Source organism: Rattus norvegicus, chromosome 17 (genome assembly GCF_021556685.1).
Source record: "Rattus norvegicus strain SHRSP/BbbUtx chromosome 17, alternate assembly SHRSP_T2T, whole genome shotgun sequence".
NCBI lineage: Eukaryota > Metazoa > Chordata > Mammalia > Rodentia > Muridae > Rattus > Rattus norvegicus.
Window position 1 is genome coordinate 85,241,561 of NC_141550.1, and position 24,960 is coordinate 85,266,520.

The 24,960-nt window shown below is 38.1% G+C and overlaps 1 protein-coding gene and 1 non-coding gene across 3 annotated transcripts in view; one reads left to right on the top strand and one right to left on the bottom strand.

Annotated features, from left to right (window-relative positions):
- Malrd1 (MAM and LDL receptor class A domain containing 1) overlaps positions 1 to 24,960 on the top strand; it is a 724,504-nt gene that overhangs the window by 36,236 nt on the left and 663,308 nt on the right. For both annotated transcript variants that reach the window (XM_087589615.1, NM_001287618.3), the window contains 2 exon segments: positions 21,737 to 21,831; positions 21,922 to 22,083. In XM_087589615.1, coding sequence (XP_087445741.1) covers positions 21,737 to 21,831; positions 21,922 to 22,083 — 257 coding nt within the window.
- On the bottom strand, positions 2,169 to 2,302 carry LOC120097989 (small nucleolar RNA SNORA17). Its single transcript, XR_015642070.1, has one exon. It is a non-coding gene; the product is annotated as a small nucleolar RNA SNORA17 (small nucleolar RNA).

The following is a 24,960-nucleotide window of genomic DNA, read 5'->3' on the forward strand; positions in this document are numbered from 1 at the left end:
CCAGAATTTACTTTTTATAATTGGAATTTTTTATTATTGACAATTATATACATCAACATATGATCATATCTACCCCTTTGTACATCCAACTTACCATGTATCACTGACACGTTCTTTTTTAAATTATGTCTTCTTTTTATGTGCGATATTCCACATAAAAAGTTCCATTTGTGCATCTCATGTGTGCTTAGTACGTTACCATCTCTCTCTCAGAGCACTATCAACAGCCAGTGGTCTCCTCAGTGAGGATTGGGGCCTCCTTCGCCTACACTGGAGTTTTGCTTGGCTTGATCTTGTGTAACTCTTATCCAGGTGACCGCGGCTTTGTATGTTCTTGGGTGCAGTAACCATGTCTCCTACTGAAGACAGCGTTTCACGGGCCTTCCTATCCTCCTGCTCCTTTCATCCATTCCATGCTCCCTGTGATGCTCCTGGAGCCTTGTGGGGAATGGGCTCATTGATAGATATATTATAGTTAGTACACTTGCAATCTCTTATTTGCATTTTGGCCCGTTACTAGTCTCTTCATTGATGGCTGACCAATGCCAAAGAATCTCCTCTAAGGCTGAAAGTACCCCAGGTATTTAAACATCTATTTGGGAACGTGACCATTTAATAAAATAACAACAGCAGGTTCTATCATAGAGCCTATGACCTCCCCAGCTATGAACTCTTAAAAGCACTTTATATTGGTTCTCTGTGAATTTCACATCATGTATCCCAATCCCACTCCTCTCCCCTTCCTCTCATATTTCATTCCACCCCTGCAACCTCATTCTAACAGAGAAATAAAAAAACCTAAAAATACTGTTCATACTGTAGTAGGTTACAGTGTGTCCCACAATAATACCCTTCTGTTCACACTTCTGTGTTTGCTAATGTCCATTGCAATGACTTTGTCTGGTATGAAGCCTCTGGTTACTCTATTAGTACTGGAAGCTCCTCACTGGGACTGTTCTTAGCGATCCTATTTCTGTCCTGTGTCATGGAGATCCTGTAGTTTTGGATCTGTAGATCAGCCCCATCATGTACTCCAGTAGTTCATCAATGGAGTAGACATTGGGGTGGGCCAACTCAAAATCTGGGTATGGGAGGATCTAAGATGGTAATCCCACTCTCCCATTCTCATGCCCTTGGAGTCAGCTCATGAGCAAACCCCAAAGACCAGCTCTACCCTGCTTAACCTGAGTGTTGTAGATGGTGATAGACAAGGGCGACTTTCCTGTCCTTATGAGCTTGGGACAAATTCTCCTGTCTGCCTCAGTGGCGAGCAGTGAGCAGTGTGGAGAAGGAGATTTGTGTGTGGTACATGTCACTGCTCAGGAAATAAGTGGTAGGCCCAACTCTTCTACTCTTATATCCCTAGGGAGGGTCCCCCAAAACTTGTAAATGTGTTCTCCTGAACACTGCAGATGGCTCTGAGCAGGGTCAGCTCTTCTCCTCTCATGCTTCCTAAAACAGCTCTCCTTTGATGCCCAGGTGAGGGGTGGGGCCAGGTCTCCATAGCCCTCAGATATCAACATTCTCCTGGGTATCAGCTTGGATTAGAAGTGTCTGCCTGGATTTTGGTGGTAACAGACTGCTGATGCTTCAGAGCCACAGACCCAGATGTGGCCCCTGGTGGCAGTACAGGCCAAGACCCCACCATGGTCCCAGGTGACATTATGTGGTGACTTACATCAGGCTGTTCCACACTAACCTAACGTCTCTAGTTCTATCCCTCTTCATTGTGCTCACACCCTTCTATATTTTATTATCTTCCATTTCTTTACCACTTACTTACCCAACTTAGTGTTCTCTGGGGACTCTGAGTGCCTGGGGTCATCTCAGGAGTGGTCTTAGGAGTGGTATGACACTCTCCTGCATTATGGCACAGAACAGGGGTCATCTTGGGCATGTTCTGAACCCCAAACCCTGTGTGGTGCCAGACTGGTGGTTATCTCAGTTCAGCTCCCTGTCCAGGCCTCATGGTGCCAGTCTGGTGGTTGTCTTGCTTTGATTCTCTCCTGTCCTGCCAGAGTTGCCTCTTGTGAAGGTTGTCTATCATGGTATCACCACTGTCCAGACCCTCACAGTCCCTCAAGTATCTGGCATGCTTGCATTCTGGGAGCCCATATAGGCCTGCCTGGCATCAGATTGGTGGCTATTTCAGGTTTGCTATTTTACAGAATGTTATTCTACACTAATTATTCAGACACTTATAGGTCATAACACAGAGCATAGACATAGCCCATCTCCTTTATGCCACCTAATAATGCACATGTGACACAGCAGCCACACCTGTAACCCCTCTAGGGGCAGGAACCAGATATGGACTTAAAGAACACACTTCAGATCTAATCAGAAAGTGGCTACTTGCCCAATAACAGTCATGCCACTGTTGCTATAGCAGACACATCTTGGCTTACAGGTTGTTATTATAGCATGTAGGGTCCAGTGCTGAGTGAAACTATTGATGTTTTTACACTGCTTGTAGGCTACATAGCAGTCCTCAGTTCTATTTATTTATCAGTGAGGAAGTATCCTGGCTGTTTTGCTGTTGATTTATTTCTCTATGTGCTACAGTTAAAGTATGTAGTGTCTTCAGTTTTTGAGTCTAACCAGCAAGTTATGGTGAGAATTGCAAGAACGTATGTTACTTTGGGTGCTTCTAGGACCACCCTGCTTGTAAGGAAAAATTCCACGTTTTGTATGATAATTTGTATCTCATAACTCATGCCTTTTGGGAGCCTCATTGCTTACATGTGCAATGTATTTTTAAAAATTTATTTGATGAACTTTTAATTTTTTAAAAGTTATTTGCTGAAATTTTTTATTAACTAATGGGTTTTCATAAGTCTTCTGCACATTAACCCACCAAATGTCTCCTCCTCCTTCATTCCTCACCTCTTATCCATGCTGAATATTTTAACCTCTAGTACTCCCCACACATAACTTATGCCACATGGATCTACTCTCTTACATTATATTTTCATTGTATTGTCAAATAAGTGACTTTGTATGACTTTTTCATGCACTCTTCCCTTGGATTATCCTTCCCTCCACCATGTTATCTCCCTGATAATTTTGTCCCACATTATTTCAGTCTTTCTCCTGATACTATTCTACACGTCCAATTTCATTTTACCTACCTTCCCTTAAGGCATTTTGGTTTTCTCAGCACCCCTCTCTATTTTACAGGCTTCCACTTGTTCTTCTTAGACCATGGACATCTTTATCCTTGTTCTCTTTCTACAATTCTTTCTTAGTGTTGACATAGCTTTCTGAGTCCCCCTTCTCAGTTTTTACCCAGCAGCCTTTCTATTAGAGCTTTAGCCACACAAATTTCCTGAAATGTCATCCAATTCTTGTGTCTGGAGGAATTTCTTTGCTTTCAGTGTTTCTACTCCTTAAAAAAATTATACCTGTATTGTTTATGTTCAGAGCCCCTTAAGGTTTGAGCTTTCAGATTTTTATTTGTAATTCTTTTTTTTGGGGGGGGGGGCTGAGGACCGAACCCAGGGCCTTGTGCATGCTAGGCAAGCACTCTACCACTGAGCTAAATCCCCAACCCCATAATTCTTTATATCTTTTAAAAAATTATTTCATACAGTACATTCCTACCAAAAATTCCCCTTCTTCCACTTTTATCAGTATCCCTCACCATGTCCTCAGTCCTGCAGATCAATCTCTCCTACATTTTCCCTCAGAAAAGAGCAGACTTAGGAGGGATATAAACTGAACATGGCACAACAAGCTACAACAGGACTAATACAAACTTTGTCTCCTACTATAATCATTTTGTTTATCTTTGGGCTTTCATTTTAGTGATCTCCAGCACCTCCCTGTCTGGCTCATGCTGCTTTCCTTCCAGGATCTGAAAACACACATCGATGTTAGAAGACTAGGCAGGGTGAATGATAGAGTGAGTTGGATTAGTTATCATGAAGAGTCCATTGAATGTGGGGAATCCCTCATGGTCACTATATAAATCATGCATTTAAAGCTTTGTGGTTTGAATAGCTGTTTATATTGAAATGAGGAAATATGAATATTGATTTATTAGTTTCCATACTATCCCAAAAGCTCTTTGTTGAGCATCTGTGTTATATTAATGCTGCCCTAGGGCCCAATGATACAGTGGAAAGGAGTACAGTTCTCCCCTGTGAACTTTCAATCTACTGACATAAAACAAAAACAAAACCTTAGTTTTGTGCTCATGAGACAAAAGAAAAACATTCCACTAACCCTAACCTAACTATTCTTCTGAATTCATATGTACATTAAAAAACTCACAATTGGTCAAAGACGATGAAGTCTGCTCCTAAATGTATATTCTTATCAGATATCATTTGCTAGCATCTAAATTGTTTTTACCCAGAGAATTTTCGATTGCATGATTCATCTGTTCTAGGCATCTGCTTGCCTTTGTTTAAGGATTCTGTTTTTGGAGCTGTATTGTCTGTGTCCCAGTTATTCTGCTTTGTACTGTGGGACTAGACCTAACTAACACAGAAGGACTGAGCACGAGTCTGTTGCTTTAAACACTTAAGAGTTTAAGCAGTGAGACTAGTGAGATGGGTCAGTGGGTCACTTGTTATGCACACCTGACAACCTGAATTGGATTTTCAAAACCTAACAAGGAACGGGGAGAGGGGTACTGAATGGTATTCTGTGCCTGGCACATATGTGCCATAGCATGCCTGGACTAATACACAATACACAATACTAGTCAATAAAGATGTATTTATGTGTGTATGTATGTGTTTAAGTGTGCATGTATGCTGAGGATGTCATGTCTCATGTCACCTGAATGTTACTGATTTTCTTAATGCTACTGTTTCTTTCTCTCATTTTCTCTTCCGGATCTGAGCACCTTCACAGTGGAAGGTCTCATGCATGGGGAGGAACAGTGAGTAATGGAGATAAGGTGGTAGCTAAGGAATGCCAAAGTATTTCAAAGGCGTGGATATTTGGAACTTAACAGTTCCTCTGTCTCAAGTAGAACTTTTGAAAAACCTTAAATTTCTACCATAATTTCTGATCAGCAAGCTAATGATATATGTATTGGAACATTGTATGTGCTCTGCAGTTGAAAAGAATAAACTACATAGGATTTTCATAGTTCCCTAGCAAACTTGACAGCTATGAAGAATCAGAATATCATCTTATTTTTCAATTTACTTTATTTCAAATTGATGTATCTGTCAATGAGGAGATTAGAAATGACAGTTTAGATGCATAAATTAGTGGATGCAACATCACGGTAAGTCACCATACAACCTTAGTAATCAAACTGTCAAATAACTTAAGGTATAACTTAATTTCAGAGCTAAAAATGATTCATGCTCTGATTCTTCATTAAAATATCGAAATACACCTTTGTATAATTCCCTTTGTTTTAGTATGAATTGTATCTTTAAGGATTAATGGCTTATTTACTTGTAAATTTATTCAAATTAATTGAGCCATAGTGAAAAATGGTCATACTCAGTGGAACTATCTGAATTCAGTAACCGTATATTGTAGTGAATATAATAGAAAATTTTAAAGGCTTATGTTTGAATGATAGCCAGTGGTGAATTAGAATGAAAGTCATCAATTATGATGGAATTTTGCTAGTTGGCTCGTTGAAAGAACTCAGCATGTGTCATTTCTCTGCCTCTGTTCTCATTAATACTCACTTGAATTTTCCACACCCCTTGAAAACATAACGGTAACCTACACTATGGTTAGACTTTGTTAGCTTTGGCCAACACCTGCTGTATAGCATAGGAAACATGAGAAACAAATAACATCTACTGGTCCTGGTTAGCATAATTTTAAACATTGCCACTTTTGCAAGATTCCTATGCCCCAGCTACCAAATCAGACACAGGTACTTCTGGGAAAGAAGTTTGTAAATGTAACTAAGTGCTTCAACTAGTTGACCTTAGAATCAGAAGATTACACTGAACCACTGAAGTGGGCTAAATGCAGCCATAGGAGGCATAAACAGGAGAAGATAGGAGAGATGAGGGAGAAGGCTTCCAAGTCCAAAAGCATGCATAGAAGACAGCATAAAAGAAGGCTAGGAGAGCCCTCAGAAATGAAGAACTACGTAGTAGTTAGCAAAGGAACAGGGACCTTCACTTTATAACTGCATAGAACAGAATTGTGCTAACAACCTGATTGAATTGGAAGGCAGATTCATCTCCAGAGCCATGAGGAAGAAATGAGCCAGTACCTTAATTTCAGCATGTTGAGTATCTAAGCAAAGACTCGACTAAGTCATCCTGTGTCTCCCCTTATAGCCCACAGGAATGGGGAGATAATACATTTGTGCTACTGAAAGTCACTGACTATAAAGTAGATTGTCACAGCAGCAACAAAAACTGAGGCCCGGCAGTGGCTGAGGGGCATACCTTCTCTTTTCTCAGATTTTACAGAAAGAGAGCTGCATAATTCCTTGATTATCCATTCATGCTTATAATTAACTTTTAACATCTGTAAAGTTTCCTTTGCTTGGAAAGACAAAAATAAAATAAATAAAATCTGCATTTGAACCATGGAGTCTTGTGTTCTTGACTCCATCTGGACACCAATTAGCAGCTTGGTTTTGTGTCAAACCCTTGTGCCTTTTTTATTCTTTTACATGACATGACTTTCTCTAGTTATTTACATTTAGTTTCCACATTCTTGTCCTGATTTCCAATGATTTTAATTTTTAAAGTGTTCCCTGTTAAGAATCCGTGTTTGTCACTTATTTTCTTTCCATAGTATGTATATATTAATTAAAAATCATAGGACAAAGGGGACAGGGTAATGGGGAGTGTGGGGAGGGATAAATAACTAAAACCTTTAGGTAATATGTACTCCTCCTACTGTAGAAGCAACTCTCTCTCTCTCTCTCTCTCTCTCTCTCTCTCTCTCTCTATCTCTATCTCTATCTCTATGTGTGTGTGGGTATATATATATACCCACACACACATATGTGGCTTCATATAAATATATACACATACAAATATATATGTGTGTCTAGATGTTTATATATATATATATACATACATACATACATACATACATATATGGATGCTTCATATACATGTAAATAATTTAAGTGGAGAAATGGAACAGTTACAATGCCCTTACTTGATACCAGAGACTAACAAATAAAAATCTGAGTGTCATAAATGGGTTCACTCTCTTGGGACTATTGGCATGAAAGATGCAATAAACCCCTACATATTGCATCATCGTGAATTCTATTAGTTATCCTCTAGAACTTGACCTACTGCTGAACACAGCCCAGAGTTGAGTCATGAGACAGAGATAAATCAAACTGATACTTATCTGGAAGTTTCATCTCCCCTGACTAGAGTTCATAGTGCTAGTACATACTGCTGGAAGAGAACAGTAACCAGTAACCATCAGCCTTACACAGAGATGAACTTGGAGAACTACAATGATGACTGGCCAGCAGACATGGCCACTGTTATAATCATGGTGTGAATTGAATAGGAATAACCAACCATTTTTTATTGGATTTAAATTGCACTCCAGGGGATAACCATATTTACTCTCAATACTGTGATCAAGAACCTGTGGCTAGTGAAGCCTTGAAGAAAAACCTACTACTACTAACATAAATGGAAATATTATTTAAACAACTCCTAATTACATATCTATCTATCTATCTATCTATATCTATATCTATATCTATATCTATATCTATATCTATATCTATATCTGTCTATATCTATATCTATATCTATATCTATATCTATATCTATATCTATATCTATATCTATATCTATATCTATATCTATATCTATATCTATATCTATATCTATATCTATATCTATATCTATATCTATATCTATCTCTCCTTACCAGAGAAGCTTCTATTTACAATAGATGGTAATTAACACAAAGACTTCAGCGTGCTCAATCCTACGTGCTTATCTATATCACTACCCATCCTCTCCAGCCTGAGGAATTATTGTGGAAGATGAAACTTTAGTGGCTTCAATGAGATCGTCCCTCACAGATTCATATATTTGAATGTTTTGTTCTAAACTTTTGGAATTGTCTGGGAAGGATTAGGATGTGTGGTCTTGTTGGGGGTTTGACATTTCAAGAACCCACTCCATTTACAATTTTTCCCTCTTTCTCCCTCTCTCTTTCTCCCCTCCTCCCCATGCCATGTCTGTTTCTGTCTTTGTCCACATCATGGTTGTCTCAATATGTAACCTCTCTGTTTTTGCACCAGATTATTAAGTGCCTGTCTACCTGCTGCCATGTTCCCATAGTGGTTCACTTTGTGAACGAAAATAAGTCATAAAAAACTTTCTCTTTTATAAGTTGCTTAGTTCCTGGTATCTTTTCACAGCAAAGAAAAAGTCACCAAGTTAGGGAAGACAGAGTATTATGAATCAGAGGTCATAAATAATTACAAGGTGTTTGGAATCTTTTATTTTTATTTTTTTTTTCTGCACAGAGCAGGACAGTTTGACATGTATACTAAAAGTAGTTATGGAAACATGCAGAAGATCTGGGTACTGTTAAGACAGAGTAACCTCAGTATGGAGGAAGAGTGAGCAAGAGATCCCATACTTGTTTGTGGAGCTATTAGAGACTGATACTTACTGGGAGATGGAGAGTAGATGTCCTTAAGCGTGTATCATATGATACATTTAACATTTTATTTTGGAAAAATGTACATTCAAGAATATATGGGCATCACAAGTTAGATTCAATGAGTTGATGGAAAACATTTGGTAGATTGGGGGAGAGGAATAACTGATAGCATTGTACAGAACTCTTAAATAACTAAAATTAAAATTATAATGTGTGTTTGCACGATTATCAATATTTTGGTCCCCTGACATAGATCTAAAGATCAGAGGATAACTTGGTGAAATTGGTTCTCTTCTTGCCATCTTTTCACAGTTTCACATCATCAAGTTTTTGTCTCCAAGCTTGAATGGCAAGTGTCTTTAATCATGGAGCTATCATGCTAGCCACCAGCATGGATAATTTTGATAAAGTCAAATTTTTTACACATATCTCCATTCACCCACCCACTCACATATCCACTTTTGTTTATTTAGAGTTTTAAATTTCTGTATATATTTTGTTTTTCCTGGTTTACGTAGCATAAGTAATACACCTTTTCTCTAATGCAAGAGCAGAGATGTACTGATAGCTTCTGAGTGTTTATATATCATGTTTTCATCTTGATTTGATATATGGTATAGTTTAGTTGTGAATTTTGTTAGCTTTTTGTTTGAATGTGGCCCTTGAGTATAGAAGTGAGGCACTGTTATTGCCACAGGACCTATCTGACCTTTTGGACATTTTAATATTTGTTTCATAAATGTGAGTTGAAGATGAAACCTAAGGGTTCTTTGGAAAGACAGTTGTGTTGGATGGTATTTTTCTGGGGCAAACACTTGAAGGGGTGCTTTTCTGAAGCAGACACAGGAATCACCAATCGTGTGCTGCTAAAGCAACCACATGAAAGGACACATGATGAAGGATTCTTTGCTAATGACACGCAGATATTTGTCTGCCTTACATTGTTCAGTTGAACTCCGTTTGTTGGGACTCCAAAGAAAGAAATGCCCCAAAAAACTTCCGTGGTGTGCAACAGGTGTTTTTGTTTTTGTTTGTTTTTTGTTTTTTTTGTTTTTTTTTTTTGTTTTTTGTTTTTTTGTGTGTGTTTTTGCTGCTTCTGCAGACTTCAGTTGATTGGCAGAGTGATGTTGCATGGAGGACATATGGACACATGACATTTGGAGGGAGTATAAATAGAACTCGCTGGACAGTAATGGAGGTTGAGCTTGGCTTGCTTGTATATCTTACTGCTTATGGGTCTTCTGTCTTTGCTAGTCTTTGCTTTGCTGAGAGAGAGGCACAGCTGAAAACTTTTTCTGGCATTCCTGTTGGTCCCTTTTGCTGACTTGTGCTCAGGCTGAGACCTGGCTGTCTCCGCTGGGTAGTAATACTGCCACTGATTCATGTTTTTTATACTGACTCTACTGACCTGGACTATTGTTGTATTCATGAAGCGTTTGCGAGTAGATCGAGCTGCCACTGTTGATCTGTGAACTGAAGTGCTGATTTCCTGAGAATGCAGATGAGAGTGGCTCTAAGGAACCATTTCTAAACAGGTCCACTTCCCTGTATCCTTTCTTTTTCACTACCTCTGGTAGTGGTGGGCTAAAACGGAAATTAAAGAGTTTAAGAACCATCCTTAAAAATAGGCATTGAAAAGTTGAAGTTACAGTGAGAGAACTATCCTGAAGTGGAGAAATGTTTTACATTGCATTTCTCTTGAGGAACGTCCTTCTTATTACTATGTGGTGACTTTCTTTATCTCTCTTGACTTGTTTAAATTTAGATTGATATAACCAGCATGAGAATTGAATCAGTTTTAGTTTTGCTTTTTTTTTTTTTGGTTCTTTTTTTCGGAGCTGGGGACCGAACCCAGGGCCTTGTGCTTCCTAGGCAAGCGCTCTACCACTGAGCTAAATCCCCAACCTCTTGCTTGTTTTTTTAATATTCCTCCATATTTTTACCCTGTTTACTGTGTCTTTACCAATGAAGTGAATATTTCATGTTCCCAATATATAAATAGCTATTGACTTTTTATGAGTCAAGTACATTAGCATTTAAGATAATTATTGAAAGGGTTTGCTATTTTTTGTGGCTTTGTTAGACATTTTAATTAGTTGGATTATGATAGATACTTTTTTATTAGTTTTAGGGCTTTTGTTTGTTTTCTGTGATGGAATACTATTACTTTTATTGAATGTATTATATTCTGGACTTTCATAGTCAAGACTGTATTTTATTCTGTGTGCCTTATTTTTTTACAAAATGTATGCAGATTTGTTTTTTGTCATAAAAATCCCTTCATTTTTTATTTTCTTTAAATATTCTTATTTCTCCATGGATTTCTAAATTTTTATTTGAGGGTGATAACATTTTGAATATAAGCAACCGTAAAAATGACACCAGGAAACTTCTATATCTGATAAACAAAACTTCCAGGGAAGTAGAAGGATGCGTATATACACAGTACTTTTTACAATAGCCCCAAAAACATATATTGGGATAATTTTATTCAAGCACATGAAAGAATTATATAATAGAAACTTAAAAACATTGAAGCAATAAGTTGAATAAGACACCAGGAGATGGTAAATCTTTCAGTGCTCATGGATTTGTGGAATGAATACTGTTAAAATGGCCATCCTACCAAAAGCAATTGACAGTCAAGGCCACCAACAGCCAAACAGTGGTTGGAGCTTGAGGTCTCTTATGGAAGAATAGGAGAAAGAATAGTGGCCCCTAAGGTGGTAGGGGCCTCACGTGCAGACAAACAGAGTCAACTAACCTGGACCCTTTTGGCTCTCAAAGACTGAACTAATGCACATACATGGGTGGGACCTAGGCCTCTCCACATATATGTAGCAGAAATACAGCTTGCTCTTCATATAACCATAGTTTCAAACAACTGAATCTAGGGATGTCCCAAAAGGTGTTGCCTACATGTGAGATATGTTCTTCTATCTGGGCTGCCTTGTCTGGCCTCAGTGGGAGAGGGTACACCTAGCCCTATGTTGGGAGCAATGCCCTTGAAGCCCTCCATTATTGATGTTATTATTATGGTTAGTTAAATATGACTGGGTTCATGGAAAATCCCCAGCCAGCTGCAGAAGACTAATACAAATCTGGTGGTCAGGATGAATGATGTGATAAGGTTGTGACCTTGCTGAGAAATACATCTGACATCAAGATACCCAATGTGATGACCCGTAACCTTTCTGAAAAACCAACATCCTGCTGACTAATAGATCTGACAAACGTGACCTTTCTGACATCCTGTCAACATCAGCTGATTCCCTGACCACACAAATATTGTGTCCTTGGCCTGTGTAAATGTTTCTTACTTCCACCCTCCCTCTGCTACCCCTGTTATGGTATAAATTCAGTCTTGGGGAAAAATAAAATTGTCGCCTTGATCAGACTCTTGTCTTGGCGTCCTTCTTCGCATCCCTTGTCCCCCATTCTCTTCCAGGTACACTCAGCCCCCTGTCATTGACAGCCCTACAGAGACTTGATGTGTGAGGATGTTGGGATCCACCCCCCTGTGTTCAGCACCAGCTCAGGGGAGAAGGGGAAGGGAGATGCAGGGAAAATTGTGGAAGAGGGTGACTGGGAAATGGACAGGGAGCAGGATATAAAGTGACTAAGGAAAATTAATAATAACAACAATAATAATAATGATGATAATATAATGAGTTATTTGAATAAAAACTGTAACTTAATTCTTTATTGAAAATGTAAATTAAAATGTTTAACTTTGTGTGGAAACAAAGAAACAACAAAAACAAGATGCTTAAATCAATCCTGATTAATAAAACAAATTCTAGTTGCATTGGCACACCAGTTTCACGTTCTGTTAAAGAATCATAGTAATAGAAACACCATAGTTTTGGACATAAATGCAGATATGTTAATCAGTAGAATCTAATTGAAATCAATTCCCCCTTATATTGATATCAGATCTTTGAAAAAGAAGCCAAAAAATAGATCCTGGAAAAAAGACAGTATCTTCAACAAATTATGCTGATCAAATCGGATGACTGAATATAAAAGAATGAAAAATAGATTCATATTTTTACCATGCATCAAACATAACTCCAAATGGACCAAGGACCGCAATTATGAGATCAGATGCTCTCAGTCTCACAATCGCACAAAAAATGACTTTCTAAAACAGGACAAAATTAGGATATTCATTAAGACCAACAAATAAATGAGATATCATCAAGCTAAAGATTTTCTGTATAGCAAAGAACACCATCATTCAGACAAAGGGACAGCACACAGAAAAGAGTTTTGTAACCAAATATATACCCTCATGGAAGGTCACCATTTAGAAAGTACAAAGGACTAGACAAACAAACACCTATACATAAAGAAAGCAAATGAACCATGAAGTGGAAGCTTCTAGTTCTTTGGAAAGCTGATTATGCCAAATGATGATTTACTGGGGCACACACGTGAATGGATGCCTTGCTAAAGCACACACATAAGAGACTTTTCCTAAAGCAGTCACAGGTGAAAGGATGCTTGATGAAGGAGTATAAATATGACCCCATAGACAGTGGGAGATGAGCACTGAACATTGGTTTGGTTTGCTCTGCCTCCGTACTCTTCACTGAAGACGCACATGTATTGGTTTGCCTCACATAATTGAGAGAAACTCACCTAAGAACTGCTTGTGAGGTTCTTGCCACAGCTTACCACGTCTGCAGCATCACTTCAGGCAGTTGGCCAGCCTGGTGGTTTCTTCAGGATTGAACTACAGCTGCCTGGTGTCTGCTTGCTGAAAGAACTGGACTGTAGCTACTGGTTCATGCCTGCTGTCTGCCTTCCTAGAGGACTGGTCTGCAGCTGCTAGGTGATGTTTGGTGTTTGCTACGGGACTAAACTGCTGCCCAAGGAGATGAGCTCACCCCAAAGAACTATTGCCGAACAGGTCCACTTTCCCCTGTATCCTGATAACTTTTCTCTTCCACCACCTCTGCTGGTGGGCTAGAGGAGAGGTTGAACCCTTATTAAAAGTAGGTTGCAAAAAATGTATGCATATAGAACCATTTAATATGAGTTGTAGAACTAAACAGATCTCCAAAGTTGAAAGAAGAGTCTGGAAGTTTGAGAAATGGAGTGGTGAGTGCTTGTGGAAAGAGGCAGAACTGGCGATGAGACAGTGGTGATAGGTTAATAGGTGTTAGAAAAGGCTGCAGTGGATTGTGAGGGATGGAGGAGGTATGTCCTTGCTGACTATGGCCAATAGGTTACTGTGCACCATCCTGTGGCTTGTGCAGAATCAGCCCCTCAATACACTGCATAGCTTCAGGATCTCCCTGGTTCTGAGGAACAACAGTTTCTGGATTGGACCTCTTTGAAAGACCTCTATTTTCCATGCTGCCCAAGGAGGCTACCTCAGGACATTTCATCCACTGCCCCAGGCTCAAGGTTCATGTGGGTGTCCATGGTCATATAGTAACTGGGGAGCATGTTGATGTCTGTGGCCTGCATTCTCCTAAGACCATGTGAATGTCTGTGGTCTCTGGTGCTGCCTGATGGCCATGCCATGGGTCATGCTGCTGCCAGGGACCAGTTTGATTGAGTGGCCTGAGCTGTCACTTGAGGCCATGTCAATGTACTTAGCCTGTGCTGCTGCCAAGGGCTATGATGCTATCTGTGGCCAGTGCTGTGGCAGAAGGTTGTATTGTTGTCCACAGTTTGTTCTGCCACTGAAGACCATGCTTAGGTCTGTGGCAAGTGCTGATACCTATGACCTGTGCTGCCACAAAAAACCAAATGGTCCATGATATGTGGTCCTGCTGACTATAAAAGGCAAGGAAACTACTTTTGCAATCTGATTTCAGTCATTTTAAAAATAATTAAAATAGATTTTTTTCCATATGATATATCATCATAACAGTGCCCCCTCCCTCTCCTCATCCAGTTCCTTCTTACCTCCCCTCCCATCTGGATCCATCCCTCATTCTTTCTCTCATTAGAAATCAAGCAGGCTTCTAAGGGATAATATAAAATAAAGTAAAATAAAAGAAGTAAACATCATAATTGGACAAAACCAACCAACAAACAAACAGAAGGAAATGAGCCCAAGAAAAGGCATAAGGAACATATAGAGACACAGAGACCCACTCATTCACCTACTCAGGAATCCCATAAAAACACAAAACTAGAAGCCATAATATATGCAAATGACATGTAGGTTAAAAAATAAGAATAAATAAACTAAATCTCTTGTGCAATACAATATAATAAGACAAAGAACCTCAAAGATACTGTTGAGGCTGCTGTCATGTACTGATGCTTATGTGGCTTACCCTTAAGAGTGCTTTGTTTCCCCCAAAAGACTCCTTTGGAATAAACGAGATTGTCATTTGCAAGTGTTTAACAATTGGAGATCGCTTAGGGTTATCAATTTTAGGAGATAATTTTACAGGTTATAACAACTTTGGTTGATGGTGATTTACTTTCTAAGCATGAAATGCATCTTTACAAGCTTCCTTGGCTAGTTGGGTCCTGATCAGAGATTCTTGCTGTCTTGACTATAGTATATCGGGGAGAGGTTCTTCTCCAGTCATATCTACGTGGAGTCTAAATGTCTTTTATATTTGGACATGCATTTCTTCTAGGTTTTAGAAATCTGGTGTAAGTTCCTTGAATACATTGTCTATGCCTTTAACTTTTATTTAAGCTTCCTCCACTTTGTGGTTTCTTAGGTTTGGTCTCAGATGTATTATACATAGGGATTCTTTGGTCAGGTTTATGAGTTATTTTTTATTTTGTAAATATGGATGTATTATTGTCAAACCCACTTTTCTGCTTGCCTTGTCTTTTTATCTGATTGATGACCTCTTATGTCTAACACTTTTATTTGGGTCTTTTTTTAAACTTCTTTCATGGTTTTTTTTTTTCTGTATGCACTTGAATTTTTCATCCGAATGGCTAACAATTTCATACACTTTGTTCTAGGTTCTGACTTGATTCCTTTACCTCATCCATCACTTGATTAATGAGTGACCGAATGTGATTTTATTCAGCACTGTACGAATGAAATAATGAAATTTGAAGGAATGTGGATGAAACTGGGAAATATTGTCCTGGGTGAGGTCACAGCGAGCCCAGAAAACTAGCATAGCAGGGACACTTTCATATGCAGATCTTAACTTTGATTTTTAAGATGGAGATGTTTAAGTTGAAGTGACTGTCTTTACAAGCCAGGAAGCAGGAACAAGACAGAGAGGAGGACACTTAGGCGTTCTATTCCCAGAGCTCACACACATGCCCCCAGGGCTCAGGGAACTCTGCAGTTAAGGATGTGGAAGGAGTGGAGGAGCCTAAAGGAACGGAAGGCAAGACAACCAAAGCCCCTAAGTCTACACAAGCAGTTCAAATAAGAACCAGAAACAACCATCTGTGACCTTACGGGATCTGACACCCACTTGACCTCCGTGGGCACCAGGCATGCACATCATACACATACAGGCAAAACACTCATATGCATAAAGTAAAATACATAAATCTAAATTTTAATGCAAAAATGATTAATTTCAGTAACTTTCTTGACAGATGAAAGTTATTTTCCATCTTTATGCCATGGATGATTGTTTTCCTTTATTGAAAAAATATATTTTTTCTCATATAATATATCCTGATTACAGTTTCCCCTCCTTCTACTCCTCTCAGCCCCAACTCTCCTTCCACCTGGACACAGCCCATTTCTACAGCCTTAGGAGGCTAAGGTATAAGGATAAAATAGAAAAAGATAAACAAACAACAGCCATCAGAAAATACAACAATCTAAACACACAGGAGGAGCAGTGTGCTTCCCAAAGACCAAAGAAAGAGATAGATGCAGACACACAGTCATTTGCATTCTCGGGAATTCCATAAAAGCACAAAACTGAAAGCCATAATATTTACACGAAGACTCTGGAGGGTACAAAAGAGAGAATATGTAAATTTAAAGATAAAATCCCAACATTATGAGACAAGGAACCCACAATGATGGCTTTAGATTCTTTTTCTTTTTTTTCTTTTTTTTTTTTTTTCGGAGCCGGGGACTGAACCCAGGGCCTTGCGCTTCCTAGGTAAGCGCTCTACCACTGAGCTAAATCCCCAGCCCCTTAGATTCTTTTTCTAAAGGCTATCTACTGCTGGACATGTGGTCTACCATTAAAAGTAGTTTGTTTCCCCAGTAAGATACTCTTGAAGAAAACAAAATTTTCATTTGCAAATAGTTACCAATTGGAGATAGCATCTGGGTGATGACTGGGAACATCTGTTCACTTCTCTCAGTTCCAGGACTCGATCAGTGCAGACATGTGCAGGCCCTGTGCATGCTGCCCCTGTTTCTGTGAATTCTTACAAGAGTTGTTCATGTTGATTTAGAGGACTTTGGTATTGTGTGTGTGTCTGTCTGTATTTCTTTCCCTTTGGCTCTTTCACTTTTTCCACATCCTTTATTGCAGAGTTCCCTGAGATCTGAGAGCAGGGATTTGATGGAGACATTTCATTTAGGTCTGAGTGTCCCATGGTCTCTCACTCTCTCACTCAATGCCCGGCTATGGGTCTCTGTCTTCATTCCCATCTGCTGTTGGAAGAAGCTTCTCTGTTGGTGGCTGAATTATGGCTATAACACTGATTTATGGGAATAACAGGATATAATTAAGGATCACCTTATTGCGTGTTCTTCCAGTCGAATAGTACTGTTTGGTTTTACCTTTGAATAGGTAGTCTTCGGTTCTTGCCAGCAAGTAGGGTTAGGTATAGTTTCCATCTTATGGAGTAGGCATTGAGTCAAATCACATGAAGGTTGGTTCCTCCCACAAGCTTTATACCACCCTTATGGTGGTATATCTTGAAGACAGGACACCATTGAAGATTGAAGGGTCTGAATCTGTGCTGGCATTTATATTTCACTTTTGGTAGCATGCAGGGTACCTTCTTAGAGGAAAGATGCTGGAACACAGGGCAAAGGTTCTATATAGGCATCAGCTTGACTTCTCCATGTAGTACGTCTCCATTAGTAGTGCAGGTGTTACCTTCAGGATAGGGTCGTGCCATCAGTTTGTGGAGAGCAACCTATAGTATTTGCAACTCTCTGAGTTGTGTGGGAGTTCCCATGGAACCCTTGGCTACCAACTCCATTAGGTACAACATATATACCTGGTACTAGACGGATCATTTAATGCCAAGAGATGTCCAATTGAGTATCTGTCTCTCTCATTGTTTGATAATTTCATCTAGAATGCCTTATATCTGTATATATTTTAAAATTGTTCAAATGTATTGTTTTCATATGACCCTCAAATATTTGTTAATTTTAGCTGACTCTCCCTTTATTCCTTCCTCACTTAATTACCCTGTTCCAGGTTTCCCTCACTGTCCGCTCACCCATAATTATCACATCCCCTTGCTGAGGAAGATATATGTGTCCACCTAATTTTTTACTCTATACATAATCTCTATGGATCTATATATTAAACTAGCTTGGATATCATTGGTTTTTCAACTAATAGCCAGCTATAAGCAGATGCATGCAATATTTGTCTTTCTGGGTATGGGTTACCACACTCAAAATGATTTTTTTCAAGTTCCATAAATTTACCTGCAAGTATCATGGCTTCATTTCATTTAATGGCTGAGTGATATTTTATTTTATAGACATACTACATTTTCTTTTTGTTTGTCCTTCTTTAGAAGGATGTCTAGGCTGATTGCAGTTTTGGATATTATGAGTGGAGCAGTAATGAACGTGGTTGAGTAACTGCCATCCTGTTGGTATATACCAAAAAGTGATATAGATGGATTTTGAGGTAGATCCATTCCAGTTTTTCTGAGGAATCACCACACTGTTGTTCATAGAGAATGCATGAGTTTCCATCCCCACCAGCAATGGATGAGTGTGTCCCCATTCTACATTCACTCCAAAATGAGCTGTCATCAGAAGTTCCCTGAATCTCCCCAAAACACTGCTTTCTTTAAGTTGCCTCTTTGTTCCAATGATGAAATCCTTTTCTGTGCAGAAGCTTTTCAGTTTCATGTCTCTAAGGCCTTTTAGGCATCTAATGGGAAGATCATGTGGATTTTGTCTTTCAGCATGTTTATGGAATGGATTATGTTTAACACATTAGGTATGTTGAGCCACTCCTGAATTTATGGGATGAAGCCTATTTGATAATGGAGAATGATATTTTTAATGTATTCTTGGATCCCATCTGCAAGTGTTTTACTGAGAATTTTTTCACCTGTGTTCATATAGGAAATTAATCTCTATTCTTTTTTGGTTTAATCTTTATGTAGTTTGGGTATCAGGGTAGTCGTGGCCCCATAAAACAAATGAGACATGTTCTTTTCCTCTCTACTTTGTTAAATAGAATTTGAGGAGTGCTAACATTAACTGTTCTTTGAAAGTCTGGTACAGTTCTGCACTAAAATCATCTGAGTGTGTGCTTTATTTAGTTAGTAGTCTTTCAATGACTTCTATTTCTCTAGGAGTTGTTGGTCTGTATAAACTGCTTCTCTGATATTAATTTAATTTTGGTAGGTAGTATATATTGAAAAATTATCCCATTTAAAGCTATTCCAAGTTGCTGGTGTACAGATTATTAAAGTATATCCTTATGATTCTCTGGATTTCCTTGGTGTCGGTTATGTTCCCCACATTTATCTCTAATTTTGTTAATTTGGTTCTTCTCTTCACCTTTTAGTTAATTTAGCTAACAGTTTGTCAATTATACTGATTTTTTTTCAAGAAACCGGCTCTCTCCCCACTCCCCCAGAAAACTAGTCCTTTATTTGGTTAACTTGTAGACGTAAAGACATCCTCATGGTAACCATCTTTGTCTTCTTCCAGTACCATCCTCCCTAGAAATCTAGTCTAGACTCGTTCCTCTTGGTTTTAGGTGATGCTCTTATTATTGCTCTTATTATTACTATTTGAACATAGTTGCTTTCTTTTTTGAAAAACTAAATTATGGGGTTTCCCTCTGAGTGTTGCCAATGGGTACATTAGAGTTCAAGGCTGACCTAGTACACGTGAGGAAAGGGCAGTTCTTTCATGGAACTATTTTATTGACGTTTTTTGTATCTTTGTCATAGCTTCTGTTTGTTTCTATTTTTTAATTTCAGCACGGAACTTGATTATTTCCTGTCATCTAGGCCTCATGGGTGTAGTTTCTTCTTTTTGTTCTAGAGATTTTAGGTAAGCTGTCTATTTTTTTTGTTTTTTTTTTGTTTGTTTGTTTGTTTAATGTAGGCACTCAGTGCTGCTAGAAACTTAGGAGTCTCGGATTTGCCTTCATTGTGCTCTAGAAGCTCGGCTACACTGTGTATTTATTTTTATTTAGCTCTACAACGTCTTTAATTTCCTTCTTAATTTCTGCCTTCACTCCTTTTTAATTCAGCAATGAGCTGTTTAGTTTACATGAGTTTGTAAGCTTTCTGTTGTTCATATCCTATTATAATCTTTGGTAGTTAGAGAGAATGCTTGATATTATTTAAAATTTTTATATCTGTTCAGAATTGCTTTGTGTCTAAGTATATGCTAAATTCAGAAAAAGGATTTTTTTTTTGGTGCTATAAAGAAGGTATATTATTTTGTGTTTGGGTAAATTATGCTTTAAGTGTCTGTTCCATTCCCTTGGTTTTTCTCTTCAGTTAGCTGGAGGGCTTCTGTTTTTCATTGGTGTCTGAATGACCAGTCAACTGATTAGAGTGGGGTATTGAAGTCTTTCACTATGAGTGTGTGCGATTAAATATGTGATTTAAGGTGTAGTAGTGTTTCTTTTATGAACTTGAGTGTCCTTTTGTTTGGTAATTGATGTTAAGAATTTCAATGTCATCTTGGTGGATTTTTCATTTGGTGACTATGTCATATCCTTTCCTATTTCTTCTGACTAGTTTTGGCTTGAAGTATATTTTGTCAGATATTGTGTCTATACCAGCTTTCTTCTTAGGTCCATTTGCTTGGAATACTTTTTTCCAACCCTTTACCTTGAGGTAATGTATAACCTGAGGTTCAAGTGTTTCTTGGATATAACAGAAGAAAACATTCTGTTTTATGCACCCGTTCTTTTAATCTGGGTATTTTTATTCAGAATACCACTGATATTGAGTTATCAAGGAGCAGTGTAGGTTGATTCCTGCTAAATTTTGTTATTGTTGTTGTGATGTTGGTGTCTGTACTCATCTGTTTGTGTATATGAGTGTTTTTGCTCTTTTGATTTGCTGGTGTGGGATATACATTACATATGATAACATATTCATGACTATATATATAGTCATGAATAGTAATTGCAAGCAATAATTTTAATATCACTAGTTTCCATTTGTAGACCTAATAATTTGTTTAAAACCAGCCTTATATCCCCATTTCTCATGCTTACAAATTAGTAATTTTCATGGCATATGTTTATTACCTGAAGAGCAAGCTAATGGATGCCCAATTTTTCTACCAGAATACCAGTGAAGATGAGGTTGATGGGCTTTATAATATTAATATTGATTGATGCAATGATGTGATAATTAGATTTGACTTCCAGTCTGTCTTTGTAATACCACTGAATGACTTGGATAGATAGGTCATCATAATCACTGTCACCACTGTTCTCCCTCACTCATTTGACAAGCAGCAATGTAGAAAACAGAGTATCAGATAACAGGGGCTTCAAAATCAGCCATGATAGCTCTGGTAAAGTACATCAGGGACTCTCTGACAGCCTCGCTTCTAAACAGTAACATACATACATGTTAATACCACAACATTCAAGAAAATATCATGGATCTGTGCTGTCCTTTGTGTTTCTGGGAAAAGCAAGGGCCATGTTGCTCAAGACTTTTGTGACAAAGATATAGAAAACAATGCTCTCATTGGATTTCTTGCTAAGGTGCTTATTTTTGTAGACAGTCTTTATGAAGTTGCCACTTCCTATGTCAAATGTTATCTCATTATATATCTCATTATATTTTGGACTAATGCCCATAATAATGCTATAAAGAGTATAATCATTATTAGTTCTTTAAATTGACCTTATAAAATGTAAAAAAATAGTAAAAATAGTTAATCCTTTAAACACAGCTATAATCACCTGTAATGCTTACAATAAGGTGCCAGTGATCAGTTTGAGTTTAATTTGATACTTCTTGTTTGTCACAGCCCATTTTCTCGCATTGGTCTACAGAGTGGATTCCATCTCCTCAAAGATAAAAAGCAGAATTTTCCTTCCAACTAATGATCAGCAAGTTTGTCAGGTATTTGAACACACAACTCATGTTCTTGGCACACTTGGCAATTCCCTTATTGCAATTATTTGGGTACCAATTATTATTATTTTTTTACAGATTACCTTTTATAACTTCTCCAGTCACCAGAATGGCAAATTGATAGCAAATCTTCAAACCATGTATGGATATCCTATTCAGCATTTATGGCAGAAAACAGAGGTACTCCCAAGTCGGTGGGAGAGAAATGTCATCACAATCCAGAGCTCACAGCAGTTTCAGGTACGCTTCTCTCTCCAACTATGTCATTAGAGGGAAAGCCATAAGAACCAAGATTTTAGAACAAGCCAAGTAAAAAGTCACATGGCCAATTCATCTGCCAGGGACTAGGATTTCCCATGTTTTTAAGTGTTAGTAAAATTAGGATGGCCAGTTTTAAAAGGCGTTTTGACTTTATATTATGAATTAAATGGATATATTTAAGATACAGTGATATAGAGGTTAACTACAATCACAAAATCCTGTGAAATTATCTCCTCAATTTTTTAGACCTTTTATTTTCATCTTTTACTTTTTGTACTCCTCTTTCTTTATACTTCTTTCTCCTGAGAATCATTTTTCTCTAACTTTTCTCACACATTTGAAAGGAGAGGATAATTTTGAATAATGAATAAAGAGATTTTAATTTGCATACTAATTCCAAATGCTGTTGAAGTAGAATAATTCTCATATTCATCTCATGGTTAAGCTCATTTCAACTCAGCCTTTATTTTCTTAAATAATTTTATGAATTAAATCCAATGCAAGCCTATAGAAAACAAGCTTATTCATGCAACCTAATAAAACTTATGCATGACAAAATTATAATGGTTATTATAAGACTTCCTGGGAAAGTATTGAATATTTTAACATTTGGGATGCTAAATTTTGGGCAAGCAAATTTTTTCAGTTAAAGATGAGAAGGATTTCGAAGTCTATTTTTCTTTAAGAAATTACTTTCTAAGCCCATTGTGTGGACCAATGTAGCCTAAGTAGAATTTCTTTTTGATTTATTATTAGAGTAATATAGCAATCAATTATTTTTGTTTTGCCTTTTTATTGCTTGAGGATTTCTCACATCCATATGTCTTTTAGTGAAATATGATCTCCTATTTCCTCCTCCCAAATTCCTCCACTCTCCTCTCCACATTTTTTCTTCCTAACTTCATGTATTCAAAAACAAAGCAGAAGAGAACATTGAGACCACAAATGCTGCCTGTATGTCTATGTATGTAGGGTCATCTGTTGAAATGTGAGTAGCATCTCTAGGGCTGCATCCCTGAGGAAAAATGACTCTTCTTTCCCTATTCTCCATACATTGCCAATAGCTTTTCAGGTAGGAGTGGTATTTCATCATCCCCTCCCCATTCATGCTGGCATTTTGCTGGCTTGATATGGTGTAGATCTTGGACATGTAGTGACTGATTCTCTGAGTTGATGTGTGCAAAAGCCATGCCCACCAAATATTTTTCCTGAAGATATCCACTATTTCTGATTCTTAAAATCTTCTCACCCACTCTTCCATGATGTTCCCATAGTTTTGGGGGAAGCGAGTATGATATTAGATGTTCCATTTGGAGCAGAACACTCCACAGGTCCTTATTTTCTGCACATTTACAGGTCATGGGTTTCTATGTTAATGGCAATCTACTGTAAATAGAAGCTTCTCTGATTAAGGTTGAGAGATGTAAACTGCACCTACTTTCTTATCTATGAGTACCATATAAAATAAATTTCATATTAAATTATCTGATTTGGTGGTATACATCCATTTGTTTAGATCTGTGGAATGAACTAGCTTCAATCTAACCTTCAGCAAATTTTGAGTGACTAAGAAGAATAGTATGGAGAAATGATAAGTACCTATGCTTGCTATAAATGTTGAATGAATTTATATAAGTGACATATTTTCTTAGTTGATATCATGAAATCACTGTACTTAAAATTTCCAATTATTATTAGACTAAAAGACTATCCACAAAATATATCAAAAATAATTTTGTTTTATTTTTTATTCGATGTTCTTTTTTACATTTCAAATGTTATTCCCTTTTCAGGTTTCTTGGACATAAGCCCCATATCCCATCGCCCTCCCCTTGTTCTATAAGGGTGTTCCCCTCCACATCCATACCTCCTTTGCCTACCACCCCTCCCCAACATTCCTCTATGCTGCAGGTCCAACCTTGGCAGGACCAAGGGCCTCTCCTTCTATTGATGCCCCAAAAGGCCATCCTCTGCTACATATGCAGCTGGAGCCATGTATAAAGTCTTTTGGTAGTGGTTTAGTCCCTGGGAGCTCTGGTTGGTTGGTATTGTTGATCTTGTGGGGTTAAAAGCTCCTTCAGTTCTTTCAATCCTTTCTCTAAGTCTTACAATGGGGGTCCCATTCTCAGTTCAGTGCTTTGCTACTAGCATTCACCTCAGTATTTGACATGCTATGGCTGTGTCTCTCAGGAGACATACCTGTCAGCATGCACGTCTTAGATTCATCAATTTTATCTAGTTTTGGTGACTGTATATATATGGGGCGCACGTGTGGCAGGCTCTGAATGACTGTTCCTTAAGTCGCTGCTCCAAACTTAGCCTCCGTATCCCCTCCTAAAAATATTTTTGTTCCCCTTTTTAAGAAAAAGTAAAGCATCCGCATTTTGGGCATCCTTGAGCTTCATGTGGTCTGCGGATTGTATCTTGGGTAATTCGGGCTTTGGGGCTAATAACCATTTATCAGTGACTTCATATCATGAACGTTTTACTGTGATTGCATTGTTTCACTCAGGATGATGTTGTCTAGTTCATTCCATTTGCTTTTGAACTTCATAAAGTCATTGTTTTTGATACTTGAGCAGTACTACATTGTGTAGATGTACTACATTTTCTATGTACATCCCTCTGTTGAAGTGCATCTGGGTCCTTTCAAGCTTCTGACTATTAAAAATAAGGCTACTATGAACATAGTGGAGCAGGTTTCTTTGTTGCATGTTGGAGAATCTTTTGAGTATGTCCCAGGAGTGGTATAGCTGGGTCCACAGTGAGTGGAATATTCAATTTTCTGAGGAACCTCCAGACTGATTTCTAGAGTGGTTGTACCAGTTTGCCATCCCACCAAAATAGAGGAGTATT